General features: G+C 42.0%; 1 protein-coding gene across 5 annotated transcripts in view; it reads right to left on the reverse strand.

Annotated features, from left to right (window-relative positions):
- LOC143207317 (proton channel OtopLc) overlaps nucleotides 1–15,706 on the reverse strand; it is a 40,784-nt gene extending 25,078 nt beyond the window's left edge. The window contains exons 1-4 of one of the 5 annotated variants that reach the window (XM_076420632.1): nucleotides 15,351–15,706; nucleotides 7,446–7,704; nucleotides 3,960–4,237; nucleotides 7–102 (exon numbers count right to left, since the gene is read on the reverse strand). In XM_076420632.1, coding sequence (XP_076276747.1) covers nucleotides 7–102; nucleotides 3,960–4,237; nucleotides 7,446–7,532 — 461 coding nt within the window. In that variant the 5' untranslated portion in view covers nucleotides 7,533–7,704; nucleotides 15,351–15,706. Of the gene's footprint in view, nucleotides 1–6; nucleotides 103–3,959; nucleotides 4,238–7,445; nucleotides 7,734–14,780 lie in introns of all 5 variants that reach the window. The other 4 variants (XM_076420633.1, XM_076420635.1, XM_076420634.1 and 1 more) reach the window with 4 other exon arrangements.
- Nucleotides 15,707–17,256: the final 1,550 nt, after the last annotated feature.

Genomic DNA, 17,256 nt, shown 5'->3' on the forward strand with positions numbered 1-17,256 from the left:
GCTCACGACTCTGCGTTGCTCTGCGTTGCTCTCCGTTTCGACGGTTTCGTTGAGGCCGAAGGCAGTGTCCACACCGGAACGACGCATAGTGGGATATTTGGTCTGGAAATTCAGAAGAAACTATTTTTGCATGTAAATTATGTTGAAATGATGTAATTTATTATTTCGAGATCGCGAAACATTTTAATAAGTAGATATGATATTTAAAGAAATTTTTAAATTCTTACTATTCATTTTTATCCAGGAACACGCTGCGACTGTCCATGATTTAAAACACTTAATAATCGCTAATGAGTGAACGCTGTTTCAGACTGTTTAAGAACGCACACAAAGCGTGGTATAAAATCTCTTGACTTTCGATGAAGTAGAGTACTTCACGAGTGTACAAAAAAAAACAATACTGAAGCCTTATTTTTCAGACCTTTAACTAACAAAATTTTGAAATCGACTTTTTTCCGATTTCTCAGGCGAAATACCCTACTGTACGACGTCGAGCAACTTTTTGGAATTAGTCTAAATAATTTAATGCACTTCGTTGTTTAAACTCATAGAAATGTTGGATGACCATGCCATAACATGTCCAAATTGTCGAAAAGTTTCTCGTTGCTTCAATGTGGACGTAGCTTTAAGACACGTTGCAGCGAAAGATGGTCGTCGTTCTGTTGTTTCATGAAGCAAGTGTTTAGCTGCGTGCAGACATTGAAATATATAATACTTCGTCTTTCCAACCTCAGGCTTCAGGAACCAACAATGACTATTGCTCAGTCGAGGGGGAACGAAACCTAGATCTCACGGCGGCTATATAGGACCCAGAAGGCCACACGACTTACTTCATTCACTATGGCGTCAAAGGAACACACAAATGACGTTCACGTGCGTTATGATTGCACACGCTAATAGCCAGTGAACGAATGCGAGACAAATCCGAGACACATATTCAATTTCGAAGAGAAATATGTATATGAGGGACTATCATAAAGGTTGGGCCACCGTATAAGTTGGCACAGTGCATTGTCATGGTTGTCAACTGTATTTCTGCTTATAAACAAACTTTTCATGAGCATTCAAAGTAACAAATCGTGTTCAGTGCAGCTGTGGCAAGCGAAGACTAAAAATATGACGTAAAACATTTTAATGTATGTATGTTTCATATTGATTCGTTTTCAACTGTATATTTATCAACCCTGATTATTTAAATATATCTAATCTTTTCTGGAAATTTGATGCAGTTCAAATGTGTAAAAAGAATTGTGTACTTATCGTGATATGAATTTGTTTTTTCTTTTTGTGTGTGTGTTTCGAAATAATATTTCGATATTAAGAGAAAAACAAGAAAAAAGCGCTGCTGTGAAGGAGATCAGCAGCAAAACGAGCAAAGCGAAAATTGTCATTTTCATCTGATACTTCGGATTCATCTACTTCAGAAGATATAGATGTTTGTATTGTCTGTATGAAGAGGAGGATGCCAACGATGTTGAGTCGCTCGAATTCCATCGAAAGCAACACTTTAATTGTGAATAAAATTGTTTAAATATTACTGGCAACTTGTTAAAACTATTGAAGAGGTTGTAATGTAATTTCAAATATATGAAATAAGTAATGTGTCGACAGCCTGTATAAAAAATCTTCGAGTCGAACTCTATGTCAGAACACAAGGGGTAAAAAGATTGCAGAATCAGCGCATCTTCCCGGAGCAGATTCGACCGCGTATTCTAAAGTGGCGACGATTGGATGCGCCAGGAATGCATATTCCTAGTTAGGGTGTCGGTCCGGATAGATTAAAAACGATTTCAGAAATCGCCCGTTTCCCTTACGGTGTCCGGCTGCCGAAGATGGTAATTCGGACTTCCTGTAACGTGACCGCGTCATCGCTCTAATACAAAGCTTCATAGCGCTAATAGCACGATCGACTGTTGCGACACGCTTGACTCGACAATCGACAATGCACGCGAGTTCTCGCGACGCAATTTAGCGTGATTCCCGGCCCGGAAATATATTTTCTGCGTGTGTCAACCCCTGCGTGCGCGGTGCGTGCCTCGCGTATTCTAAGAGAGCCCCCGACGATGCTTTATTCCGTTCACCTACTTAACACGCTCTCGCTCGCATTTTTTCCCGACGAGCGTGTATTCGAGCCGCGTCTGAACGAGACGAGGACGCGGATTCGTTAACGGCCGGGAGTATATTTTCCGCTGCCAAGAAATGCCAGCCGGAACGACATAGTTAAACACTGACGCGGTCCCTGGCTCCTTCATAATGAACTCTGAGCCTAAACGTTTTGAATCTGGTCCCTTTTTTGCACCGTCTATTGAGGAGTCCAGATAATCTGAAGGCGACTTGCGGATTGTTGAAAATTGTGCGCTTCGGGTGTGAAACCTTCTTTAAACCTGTGCTGAAGCATGGTTTTCGTCAGATGATTTTAGCTTCATGCTTTTATTCAGAAATTTGTTGGTTCTAGGTCTGAAGCCTACCCTGAAACAAATTTTTTATCTGAAGATTTTATCATCATGCTGATCGTCGAAAATTTATTGGTTTTGTAAATATTCTATCCTAGTCAACTCTGAAGCCTGCCCTGACGGAAGTTTTCCGTTTCTGAACGAAAACGAGTCTATGCAATTTGCATAGAGCTCAGCAATCCAGTCACGTAAACTTAAAACACAAGGCTCGACTGATTTTAATTCAGCGATGCCTAAAGTTTCGAGGCACGCGAAATCGCCCTTCAAGAAAGTAAAGAAAGAGAAGGCTGCGAAGAAAGTTGTGCCCTAAGTCTTCTTGTACTTTCAACGAGCAATTTTCTTTGCTGGATTGCAGCTTTGTTTTAATTAAGCTTCCGATAATTTCTGTGAAAATTAATATTCGAGATTTCTTGAAGAACTTCCGATCACTTCAAACTTCGATACTTGTAGAAGTGATATAGTACAACATCTAATTAGGAGAATTTCTGGTGAGATCAAACTGCGAAACGATCTACAGAAAAATCATGAGAAATCCTCACAATTCAAACAAAATTACAGAGAGGTAGACTGTCTGTACAAAATTTAATTCGTTGAGGAAGCATCTCTTTAATTATAGTTGTTCATACGAAATGGGTATTTTTTTTGGTTCTTTTTCTGTGATTTAAGCCCACCAACGTTAGAAAATTCCTTAAGGAACACATTGTAAAATATAAACTAGAACAATCCCTATAAAATCAAGTCAATTATTACCGAATTGACGGTCGAGTTTGAACGATTTTTCTGCATAATCTTACAACTAAAAAAATTCTAAATACCCCTATCTCGAAGTGCGACCATTCACCTTTTATTTAAGCCGCCAAACGTTAAAAAATTCCCTCGGAATAACATTCTAAAAATTACCACTATCTTCTCAAAGTCGCGTCAATTTTGTTGAACCTGACGGTCGGGTTTTATCGATTTCTCGACATCATTTTGTCATTATACAGTATTCTACCCTATTCTACACTACTCTACAGCTGCAATAATTAGTGACATTAATCACAGAAATGTCGATACAACATTCTACACTGGAATCGTTCCAGAATCGAAACAGAATTAAAAAAGAACGATTACTAGTGTTGGCACCAAAATAGGAACCATAACCAAAACAATTCCAAAATTTCAGTTCTTCCCAACGGTTGTACAAAGCAAATACTCCTCCCAACGATTTCAATAACCCAAACCGATACTCCAGCAGCTCTCGAGCCCTACTCTAAACTGAAAAATCATTACCAGACCGAGACCTCTCTCTATCCCGAACTAATTCGCGTTTCGAGATAGTCGAAACGAGGCCTGTGGGAGTTCGAGATAACGGGCAAAGGAAAAGGGAAAAGAAACGGGGAATTGCAATTAAAACCGAAGCCTCTCGCTGGGTACGGATTAAATTACCCCCTGGTAACGACGACGACGGTCTCGTACGGGTGGCGCACTAGCAATTTCGTTTCCAGAGGATTTCTGCGTACTCACTCTTGCGGCGCGAGCATGGAGAATTGTGGTGGGGGGTGGTGGTGCACGGGTTTCTCCGCTTCCGTGTTAATTATGGGGCCCTCGGGTGTTCGCAGGGCTGCCTCCATGGCCGCGGCCTCCTCTTCCTCCTCACGGAGCTCCTCGGACGCCTCTTCCGGGATTGTCGTGATGTCCTCGATAGGCGGAGGAAGGTCGTTCCCGTTCTCCTCGAGGTTGTCCATCATAGGGTCCGAATTGTCCCCTGGACGCGTCACCTCCTCGATGTCCGAGTCGATTCCCTGGAAACGAGACGAATTTGTCAGCGAGATCCACTGTGACAATCTAATTCACCCTTCCCCTCCCCCAGGTTGATCTCTCGACTGTAGATCTTTTTAACATGAAAACTAGATGCTCACGGCGCACAGTGGTCGATTTGCTCGAAAACGTGCCCAAAAATCGAAAAAATGAATTTTCAAATCGTGAGTTTTGGACCCTTGGGTTGGTTGTACTTATGTTTGGGCTATTTTATGGTTATTGAAAAAAGTGTCTGGCCCTTCTACCAAACCGGGAAAATCAGTATGAAAATGACATTCTTTGAGAGCGCAGCTACGTACTGCGAATTATCGCGTCAGCAAAGTGTGCAGAACTCGCTACATTTACATTATATTGTGCTAATTTTCATTCTATAATATGGAGGGTACCCCTGGAGGTAAGTAAATCATACTTATGTATTGTATAAGGTGCAAATAATTATGGATAATCTATTATACGGGATGTATAAAAATTTCATACAAAAATTTCAGAAAACTAGGGAAATAGTTACGATTTTGAGGGATTGTGAGCATGGGACTCTGTATACACTTTTAGATTATAGTATCACCTAGTAGAATCAACAAAGGTGGGACACCCCTAGGTGCCACTTTACTTATTATAACTATTTTTGTAATGCGGAGTGTATATCCGTATTACAAATGTCCGTATTCAATCCTCTTGGCGGCCGTAGTTACTGCGAGCACTATGGCCGCCACGGGGAGTTAGACGCGCGGCCGGGAGAAGTGGGGGTATTCCACGGGTATTCCTTGAGAACCCCTATCACGCGTGCTACTTCTGGCCATGCCTGTAATAGATTCTATCTCTTAGATTATTCTGCTGTTAGTGTATAGCGGAACGATTTGAAGTTTTTTGTAATTTTGACATCAGATTTATAATCAGCGATCCTAAAAACCTATGAGTATCAATTTTGAACTAAATTGGAGTACTCTTTCCTATTTTGGGCACGTTTTAGCGATTTCCGACCACTGTGCGGCGCGGCACGGCTAGGCCCTCCGGGCGGGTTGCGCTCGACCACTGGCGGTATACCTAAAGAGATTGTTATAGCTGACAAAAACGCACACGAATCAGCTCCGAACCGGCCGATTATTTACAACCACCGCTCCGACAACTTCAACGCCGACAGATGGGCAACACGTGCGACAGACCCAACGAATCAGATCGATGCGCGATGAGATCATACATACACACACATACTTTTCTATTTTATATATACATATACTAGATAGATAGAAGATAGATAGATAGATAGATAGTGTAGATCCTCACAGCGAGCTATTTCCACGATCTAGCTGGACAAAATTCAATTTTGATAATGATCCAGATGTATTTAGGGTGTATGTACGATGTGCATTTAACCAGGAAATATAAAAATTATTGCAGAATATAATCTATAATGATATATTAATAGTATCTAAGAATATAGTTCACTTCGTTTACTCTTGTGGTCCTGTATTGTGGCTTTCAAAATTCTCTTTAATTGCGTTGTACCATATGTACCAATGATATTCAAAAAATATGTATTGTTATCTTCCACTACTGAAAATACATTTGCAAATTTCTTTTGTTCACATTGTTTCATTAACCTTCGAAACCTGCGTAATAGTTAACATGTAATTTTATCTCTATTCCGAACTTTAACTAGACTTTTAACACATTATACCACTTTATACATTGTTAATTCTTATCCATTGTTTTCCCTTGTTTTGTCACTTAAATTTTTTCAATGGCACTATGTATTGCTTATTACATATTGTTGTAACTAACGTCAAAACGAATCCAACCAAATATTGGAGCTTGCCTTACAATTAGTATTCATTCTTTTTTCACAGATCGTAATTTACATATTTTGCGTTAACGGACATTCACTTGTATTCTTATTGTGTTATTACTGTATTCTATATTATTGTATTAACTTATATTATTCCTGTAAAGTGAAATAAATCCAAAAGGGTTTAAAATGCTTACAAATAAAAAAGAAACGAATCCAATGACCTACTTTACTATGGCTTTACATCTTAAAATAATACTGAAATAGATTTGACCCCCTAGATTAGCATTTTCGCCCACTGCGCTCCGGCTGTCAAGCAATATACATTTATTTTCCGTGATATGATCAAACAGTATATACTTACTTATTTTCAGAATTGCTTTTAATTTTTATTACTCGATAGTAGACTGCAGATTTTCATGCAAAAATTGTCTGCCGTTTGAATGGTGATACAGCAATGTTTACTGGCGCCTCCGAGTCGCTACTCGAGTGCTAAGGGCTGATATATGGCAACTGGAGTTGTACAATATCATTTGATAAGATTCAAGCAAGGAGATCGGCACAGTGCCCAATAAATTCGCCATGTAATTGACTAGTTTATTACAAGAACACGGTCCATTAACAAACTTCTGTGCCCCGGTGTTAGGGGTTGTTCCAAGGCTTCCGCATAAAATATCTAGCGAGCACCTCCCAACGCCCTTTAAACTACCCCGAAAGAAGAAAGAAGACCGACTCATTTGTCTGGTCGTTCTTCTGGCGGGTTATCTCGGGATCATCGGGGATGATCCTAACGAAAAGTCGTTCTGACAAGGCGCACATGGGAAGGGGCTGTCAACGCTCGTTAATATAAATCAGAGACCGAATACCGATATATTTTCATCTTTCGATGTGATATATTTTAGGACTTCGATACTATACCTAATACTTTATTTTCCGAAGAAGGAAGGTTTTTGTTAAAGTTTCGTGAACATTTTTCTGTAAAGTAAACATTTTCCACCCGAGTTGCAACAAACTGGAGTGAAATAGAAATTTATTTCTTTTTCTCAACATGTTCAATATTTTCAAAAGAATATAACAGTATTTTCAAATTCTTCTAATGTTTCTACTGTTTCAAATTACACCTACTCATATTTGCTATAAATGCATCAAATTCGCGAGCATCAAATACGTGAGCAAAGATAAATTACTCCGACGAAGAATTTATTATCCCTGACATCAAAGCTCGTTTATCGCAGCTCCAACACCAAACTCTACCCCTTCTAGAACAAATACTTAAAAGGTAGTAGTATTTCAGCAGCATTTGCAATACGAATTCGGTCTCCGAAATAAATTTTAAGGGTCCAGATGGCAGTAGCTATCTATCGAGGATTATTGCTGCCAGTGGAAGGGATCGGCTAGATTCGTACCTGTGCGAAGTCCATGTAGAAGGAGTCCCTGGAGTCGGAGCTGCCCCGGCGGAGCCGGAGGCTGAGATCCGGTGAGCTCTCTCCCATCTTTCTTATCTTCTGTCCCTGTCCTCCTGTTCCGTTGCTGTCTCCCTCGATTCCTCTGGTCTCTCTCTGCCTTCCTCTTCGCCTTCTCCAGCGCCCCTGCGATGCTACCAACCCCCTTTTGTCTTTTACGAGCTTCTTGCTCCACGGTCGGGGAAGTCTAAAGAGGGTGGCCCTGTACACACAATCCACCGAGTTTGCAGGCTGAAAGAATCGTCCTTGAATGACAGATCGTCGTCTCGTTCTATCGTGCCTCCCCCGTGACCCTATCTTTCTCTTTCCTTCTGCTCTATCCATCTTTCTATCTCTCTCTGTTTCTCTTGCAAACGGCCACGCGAGAGAACAAGCGTTCCTTGGTCGTCGGCGCGAAACAAAAATGCCCCCGCTGAAAGCCGAGTCGCCGAGTGGTCGTACGTGAGACGGTGAATGCCGACTCCGGAATCTCTGAATAAGAAACTTCCGCGGGAATTAAAATTTCACCCCTAACCGGCAGTGCCAGTTTCGCTCGAGGACTGCTACCGATGGCGGAGAGCATCGTGTGAGATCATTCGAGCCTTGATTGGGATCGGAGCCTCTTAACACTGGCTTTAAGGAACACTAAAAGTCACTATCTTACATTACTTTCTAAAAATAACACGAATGTATCTATCCAAATTTTTAGCCATCCATGTCAGCTATTCTTTAGGTTCTATAAACCTAGTGTTAAGTACCTTGAAAAATATTGGACTGGCCTGAATCTACATCTTGTTCTGATTTGTTCGATTTTCGAAACGAAACGACCCAATGCATACAGAGCTCGATCACATCCCTAATGACTACACTACTGCGAAACAAGGATGTTGGTCCTGGAGTCAACGAGCTGCGTGCCGATTCTCTTCCCGCGAGGGGTGTCAACCACCCCCTAGATTCACCGCCGCTGGTGCATTGATAATGACTTCGGGAAATAGAGGAGGGGTTGAGGAAGCTGCGGAGTCGCGTAAGTTTGCTGAAAGAACGGATTGCGGGACACAAACATGCATAAAATATTGCTCGAGCTCCTTGAACATTGATCTGAGCTTCGTGCAGCCCTCTGTTGTTTATAAGTTCTGTTCCTCTATCATTTAACAATGAAGATGAATATGGTGGCACATTGTATACATTTAACCTTTACTGTAAATGTGAAATGAATATGAAGATTCTTTTCCCGTGAACATTGTTATTTAATATTTAATTAACGATACATTAGGTTTTGTGGAGGAAGTTGCAAAAATAATCATAAGGTAAGGGTAAGCCCTTGCTAATTATTTCCATTCTGATCCTGTATGCCTTGCCACACGTCTCAAAAATAAATATAGTAATAAGTAGACTGCGAAGACTCTTTTCGCGTGAACATTGCTCTTTAACAATTAATTAACGTTACATTAGGTTTTGTGAAGGAAGTTGCAAAAATAATCATAAGGTGAGGGTCAAGCCCTTGCTAATTATTTCTATTCTGATCCTGTATGCCTTGACACACGTCTCAAAAATAAATATAGTAGTAAATAGACTGCAAATCTTTATGCAAAATAAAAGTTGTGCAAGCCAATTGTTTCATATTTGACCTATCCATTTATTAACATGATCGTTTTCGACATAATGTAGTAGGGTATGAGGCTAAACGACCATTAACTATTAAGTCGACATCACTATGACGCAATAAAACTTTTTAATTTTCATTAATAGACTCTTCACTGTATCACATCTAGAAGAAGCTAACAAAATTTCTTTTAGATACTAGTCATCAGAAAAATCCTTATATTCTTCAAGGTAGCTCGTTGCTTTAGCATTACCCAAACGTTTCTGCAATAAATTATTCTTGTTTAAGAAACATCTGAACACGAATGTCTCTCGCAGTACACGTGAAACCAGCCAAAACCCTCGACCCCACAGACAGCACTAAATCTCTTCCGCCAGAAGAAAAAATTTCCACGTAAAACCTGGGTTGCGATTCGCGGCGGAAAAACAGCTTGATGGATTAATTAATAATTAATGTATACCGAAACCCTATCCGACCTTTCCCTTTTTCCTTGAGGAGATTTACGACTTCCCGTCGTTCGCCGGCAAAGGGCAGAAAGTTTCTGGCAGCGTTCCTCCGCAGGTAGAACGCAGTCGGCAAGATTATCGGGCGGAGGCGCGACTCCGTTACGTCGAAATTAATTACTAAAGCTAGGAAATTCAATCGGCCGATCCGTTTGTCTTCGAGTTAATTGCCGTAGACGCAGGCTCCCGAGACCTGGGTGACTTTAATTAAAACTAGGAGACGTCTCTCAGCCGCCGGTTCTCTCGCGGCTCCCCACGGGATCGAACACGCGGAAAAATCTCGTTCGCGCGAACGATCTTCTTTCACGCGACTTAATTAAACCTCCCAGCAGCTGACTGGAGAGAGACCGAGACAGAGAGAGAGAGAGAGAGAGAGGAGATATCCGCGAAAGGAGACGTCGCGACTCTCTCAGTGAGAGACAAGACTTATGCACTTAACGGCTTATACCCCCGTTGTCTCGAAGTCTTCGAAGGACTTGAGAAGAGCGTCTCGCTCGCCCCGGGTAACAAGATATGTTGTCTAAAAGCGAGCTTGCACCGGGATCTATTACAACCAGCCGAGCCTCCGAGGCTGAAACAACGTTTCCCTCGATACATTGCGAACTCCGATGCGATGCGCCCCGGAATTCTGTCCTACCATCGGCTAAACTTGAACCGCAGACGAACCCCCAGGACCCATTATTGGATAGCCCGTTCTAGCTTCGAGCATTTCGTTATGTTGTCTGGAACGCCGCCGATTCCGCCGCCGATTCCACCACGAAATCTCTTTTGTCTCACGAAACAGATTCTTTCATCATTTTCCCAAGAACAAACGTTCCATCGAGCGCCTCGATGGGCCATCAACTATTCCTAAACTGTTAGGGAAGTTTGGAACGATTCAGACATGATGTATCCATTATTTGATCCTTGAGTGACATTCTTCGGCAACTTTTGGGTACAATGAAATCGACTGAGTGCTCCAACGAGGCATCAATTATTTATAAATACTTGGAAACGTTATTAGTAGACTCCCGATCTTTATGCAAAATAAAAATGTTCTGCATTCATTGTGGGAAGCAGGAGTAAAATGAAAATTGATTTCATCCCTTAATTACTTTATTGCATTAGAAACAAGGTTACAATATTCTTTAATTTTTCTAATCTTTTACTGTTTTATATTTCACCCAGCCAATTTCTTCATAAATGCATAAAAATCCACAGTCTAGTTATTAGTAGATTGTTTTGCAGATTGTTCTTAATTCTATAAAATTATTCAGACGAACAGTAAGTGTCTATCCAGCTCCTGTAGCTTGCAATTAATACGAATAATTTTTATTTTTCATAAAAATCTGCATTGAAGTCTGGGTCTTTTTTGACCCAAAGCATTAGTAACGCGTCTACAAGAGGTGCCTTCAAAAATATGTTTTAATCAATTGATAAATGAAACAGTGAACCCTGAACATTATCAATGATATAGTTACAAATTATAAGATTGTTTAAAGACTTTATTAAAAATTGGAACACCTTAAGGATCCTATGCGAACTTGCTAACTACAGGATCGAGGAAGAGTACAACTACAATAAAATAGACTAAAAAGAGGTAAGTAATGCAGGAAGCATAGTAGTTGCGAGAAGAGATGTCTGGTTAACTCAGGACCTTGTAGACTACACCAGGAATGTTGGGTTTGCATAAAGAGCCACAGCCAGCCCCTAAATTCGCGAGAAACCTAATACAAGAGAGGCTACCGTATAAGCTATTCCAATAAATAAAAGAGGGAACTAACGTCGGGAATAAATACTGAATCGCCCCCAAAGGCAATCTGCACGAGGATTAGTGAGTGCATTCTGTAGGAAGTTAGCGAATATTTTGCATAAAATTCGAGGGTCTATGTCCTAGGGGTGTTGTGCCTTCGGAGAACATTTGTCTCCGAGTGATCCAATAGCGGACTCGCAAGGAGAGGTCACAGTGGTGGGGTGGTCGATTTTAATGAAACTCTTTCTGGTGAATCTAGAGCAAAAATAAGCAGACCCACATCTGAGCGTTTTTGACAATTCAATTATAATTATAATTGTAATAATAATTAACAATTAATTTTATGATATCCAGAAGATATCTTAATATACTTCATTTCTTAATTATCACACCACTGTGACCTCTCCTTGAGAGTGAGAAATGTTGTTTTTCGTCAGGAGGTTGCTGGAAAGTTGCTAAAACTTTGCCAGGATTTTGCCAGGACCTCAAGGACCAAACGTCAATGAGCGTCCTTCCTGTACAGGCTCGCTTCAGAACGCCATTTGGCGTCGGACCCTCCCATGGACGTTTTATGGCTCTCCGTACGTGGCATCGAATATTTCTCCATCAAACGGCTCCCCGTGCACGTTACGGCAATTCTACTGGGCGTGGGAGAGATAACGTGGGGTAAGACGCGCTCTGTATCCTTTGCTCGACCGAACCAGGTCGGAAATATTTCGTCGGCTCGTCCCCCATAGCTCGTGTTTCCCTCTTTTTCTCCCCCCCCCCCTCTCTCGCTTCGTACAGAACACTTTGTCCCTTTCCATGGGGTCTTGAAAAATGCAACGAAAGATCCGACACATTTTTTTCTACACACCGTATTCTGACAACATTCTGCATCAATTATTCGTGCCAAATTGTGCATTATTGTGCGTCGAATGGAGGTCTTTTACAACAGCCGTGTACAGAATTGTGAATATTTGTATGTTCGCTGCAGACCTTTAGCAACAATCGTATATTTTCTATTGATTTGTTGAGAGTATATTATTTGATAAAGTATAGAGAATTGTGCATTTGTGTACGAATTAATTATGAATTACAATACAGAGTCTACCAACCAAGTCATGTATCTTGAAAAAGAGAAACACTGGCATTGTTATTGGCAATAGTAATTAACCACGAATTTTATTATTGATTACTTGAATTAATTACGAATTGTTATATAGAGTCCACCTAGAGTCCACCTCTTGATAAAATGAAATATTAACAATGCTATTGGCAATACTAATTAACCATCAATTGTAAATCAGATACATTACATTGAATTACAACATTATCTTGATAAAGAAGTGCGTTTCCACTGATATTGATCGTCTCAATTAATTACACATAATAATATACCTACATAGATTCAATGTACTTATGTAACTAGAAAAGGAGAAACGTTTACAGTATTATCGGTTGCCTGAATAAATTATGAAGTTATAGTATAACAAGAAAAATTGACACTGTCGATCAACCAGCACTGATCAATAAACTGCACAGTTTCATGAAAAACAAAAATAGTCTGCATCGATTCTAGAATAGTGTGCTACCCCCTAATTTATCATCCCCTTGGAAAACACATAAACTACTATCACACCGTAACACTAGAAATTACTCGAACACAACACGAAAAGGTCAAAGCAAAATGATTCCAGGAAAATTGACCGCATCAAGTGCGCGGGATTTTCATAATGCACAAACCGGAAGTCAACCATCCCTCAAACCTAAACGCTGCCAGCGATCCCAGCCGTATATCCGCGACAATTTAAATAGCAGTGGAATCGATAAGGATGATACTATTCTGGGTCTCGGTGCAATCTAGCCCTGCGATGTGATGTACACAGTCCGCGCATTTCCCAGCGATCCGCAGCAACGATTTCCCGTCAGCGGGTATCGCGTGTGTAACCGGGAAAAGTCCGGCGTTTCCTATGTATTCAGGTTCACGTACGCCGCTACCTAGTTCATTGGCTTTCTACGTCGATAGCTAGTTTGAATACTTTATCTACGCAGCGCGGCACGAGAGAGAAAGACTGGGCAACAGGGCGCAGTTAATCGCGAGCCTCGTCCCTCGAAGGGCGAGATCGTGGAAACAGCAATTAACTCCGATATTAAGGGCCGACGATATGTACAACAAGCCTGTAACACGGAACCAGGCCTCGGCACGGCATTCAGACTAGCACCGCGACGGGAAACGCGAAAGGCTATCCCAATTCGAAAAGACACTCGCGATTTTCAATCCTTTAACACTTTCAGTGCCGCATCCCCCAGAAACGGCAGACGGAATTATTTGTCTAAATTTACAAATTAATTGTTGTGATAATGTATCGAGTGTAACTGATCACGATGATTTGATCATGATCTTTAATACACTACTTTGATGTTAAAACACTTTTAAGGCTGCTGGATTGGCAGTTGAAGTGTTAAACTCTAATCAAGGACGACAGCTAGGTAGATTCTCTAGCTAGGCGATTCCAAACCCTTTCAATTGTATTCCAGGGCGCAAGCTAGCTAGAGAATCACCCAAACGTAACACATTAAGTCCTGTGAGAGCACACGGCTAGTTAAACGATTACCAAGCCAAAGCTAGCTTGAGGATCATCTAGATGCTAACCCTTTAAATTCCATTCGAGAACGCAAGCTAGCTAGCAGATCAAAGAGACAGTCTTGGAATTTCCAATTCTCAAAATTCTACTTGAGCAAAGCTAACTAGGGGACCTGTTCCTCTAAATTCTATGAAAGGAGAGAGCTAGCTATATGTAGGATCATCCAGATTTAATCCTTCAGGACAGATCTAGCTAAAGTATCATACAGAGAATTTCACGACACCCAACCCCATAAATTCTAATTAGGGATAGCGATTCCCAACCCTTCCAATTGTATTCCGGGACAGAGCTGGCTAGAGGACCACCCAGATTTGCCGCATTAAATTCCGTTCGTGATCAGACCTAGCTATATAGAAGATCACCCAGGTTTAATCTTCGCAGTTTTTATTCGAGGACAGAGCCAGCTACAGGATCACCCAGACCTACTCCTTCAAATTTTATTTCAGGACAAGGCTAACTAGAATGTAACGGAGGGAATCTCGCGAGACGCAGCCCTCTAAATTCTGACGAAAGATGCAAGCTAGCCAGAGAATCACATAGGCAATTTTGCGATTCCCAACCCATCAAATTGTATTCGAGGGTAGAGCTAGCTAAAGGATTACCGAGACCTAGCCCTTTAAATTTTATTCTAAACCAGAGCTACCTACAGGATCACATAGGCAATCTCGCGGTTCCCAGTCCTCTAAATTCAGATCAACGACACAAGCTAGCTAGAGTATCACATAGACAATCTCTTGATTCTCGGGCCTCCGAATTCCGCCGAAGGCCGCAAGCTATAATGATCGCAGAGGGATGCAGGCACAACAGTAACCGAGAATGGTGGTGTTCTCTTACCGGCGTACGTTCTCCACGCAGCGTATCCTCGGCTCATCCCCCTGTGTCGCGGTCCAATTCGTTTTCACTTTCATCCACCGGCTCGCAGTCCCTCCTACCCTCCCGCGCGGACATCCGCTCGCGGTGGCCGGCAGCGGACCCGCGTCACCTCGTGTCTGTCAACCGGAACCTCGGCGGTCCCATGCCCGGCCGCGAACCACCGCACGAAACCACCCACTAGATACTTCACAAACGGTAAACACAGATTCCGAAGCTGCTGCTAGAATGGCAGCAACGTAACACAACAGCAACGTGGACTAGTATACAGCACCGGGACTACAGCACCGGTGTGCGAGGTGAACAGTTTATACGAGGATTTACGCGGGAGCAAGCAGCGCATTCATCGACGAGTGCACCAGCTGCACACCGCGCTAGTGCAGTACGCTCTTGCACTCGCGGCGCGAGCATACACCACGCTCCCGGGAAGCCTTTTTTCCCTCGCGCGTGCGAACTTCGCCCGCCCCCGCAACACTACGGGACCTCTTCCTCTCTCTCTCTCTCTCTCTCTGCTCTTTGTCGCGTTTTTCCCACCTCCTACTTCTCTCTAACTGATGCGGCTGCGACTGATGCTGTGCTCTGATGTGCTGTGTGTTACTCTCCCGATTAATCTCAGCGCTAACCCAGGTGCCAGCGGCCGCCCCGATCGCCGGCCGGCCGCACACACGGCCGGAACTTGTTGAGCGACCTTGCAATGGAAAGTGTTTGCGAGCCGGGTTCAGGGACGACGACGTACGAGCGATCAATCGTGCCGAGCCACCGAGACGAGAGCCAACGGAGTCACTCCGGCACCCCCCGAAGGGCGCGCCACGCGAGCCATCGACATCCTGCCGGAGTCGCGCGCCGGGCTGCTGCTGCGATCGCCCGGGCTGCGAAGCGGCCACAGCGCCTGCGACCCGACGCCACCCGGATCCCGCGCCGCGACGCCTCAGGAGTGTACCCACAAACAGACCCTTGGAAGGCAGCAAAATTGCCCCGGTGGTGGACTTCCTCGGGAACTGTGGCCAGATGGGTGTTTGGGACGATGGTTGAGATGATTGTGTTTGGGCTTGAAACGGTGGGAGCTGGTCTGAGATAATAAGGGGTGGAAAGAGATTATTTTGGAATTTCTTGAAGATAAAGAAGTGGAGATGTTGTATTGATGGTTTTGTTGAAACTGTGATAAATTGTAAGTTTTTGGTTGACGATGATATTGGGGTTGAAGAGATGGAAACAGATCTAAGATATAGAGGCTTATTTCTAAGAATATATTGGATACTGTAGGAAATAGAGGAATGTGCACGATATTATATTAATAATTTTGATGAATTTGATAAATAGAGCTTTCGATTGCTGATAGTGAAGGGGTGAAAACTGTCTTCAAAGTTGGGCGTGAGAATCGAATTTTGTCGACTATCTCAGAATCTAATAGAAATACAAGAATGATGGTGGACTATACCGCCAATTTTGACGAAACTGTGCTAAATTATACTTCATATTAAGACATCCTTCAAAGTCGGGGGATGGAATTCTATTTTGTCGAATATCTTGAGGAATGTTAGCGTTGGAAGCGTGAAGGCGAAATCATACCGCTAATTTCGGCTGCTACTATTCATATCGGAGGGGTGAAAATAATCCTCAATGTTAGGGGTTGAATTCCTATGTCGAGGAATATCTCGGAGATTGTTAGAAATAGAAGAATGAGAACGATACTGTATCGCTGATTTTTATAAACGTGAGATTTTCTTAAAAATATTCGTAGATTTTTGTAACTTTCGATATTCATGCTGAAGTTATGAAAGCAACTCTTAAACTAGCTGTTAGTAGCCTACATAGACAAAATTTGTATTATTGAATGACTAATTTGACTGACTAAAGAGATCTGAGAAAAGTTTATTCGTTTAAATGATAAAGTAAAAAATATTGTATGTTTAATAATCTTATTAATCCAATGATACTCAAAGTATTCGATAATTAACGTTGATCTCAGTTCTGCGCTTTGCTTCGGTGCTAAGGGTTGAAATTTGAGAGACTTTCATTAGCATCCTTGCTCTTTGATCTTAAACACTCCATGCCTGGCCAAATTCATACTAAATGGCCCTCGTCGGTCGTTTGAATAATTTTGAATTAGATCTACCCTGTGTGCAGCTTTTCAATATTTATGCCAGAGATTAAAAAGTTGTTGCCGCGGTGATTTTCTCCCATAAGCGCGCGTGCTATTCATCCGCGTCACTAATTAACAATGTCCTTAAGAACTTCGACGAAGTGAGTTAAAATAAAACCACTTCAGATTTCTCATATTGTATTTACTAGAAAGTGGATCTTTATGTAAAATAAAAATTGTCTGGATCAATTCTGAGAGGCAGAGGTCCAATAAACATGTGTGTCCTTTCTATTGTAAGTTTGATTATAAGTTGAAAACAATAGAACAGAGTGTCCATTAATTCTTCGAAAATGTTCT

Source organism: Lasioglossum baleicum, chromosome 3 (assembly GCF_051020765.1).
Source record: "Lasioglossum baleicum chromosome 3, iyLasBale1, whole genome shotgun sequence".
Lineage (NCBI taxonomy): Eukaryota > Metazoa > Arthropoda > Insecta > Hymenoptera > Halictidae > Lasioglossum > Lasioglossum baleicum.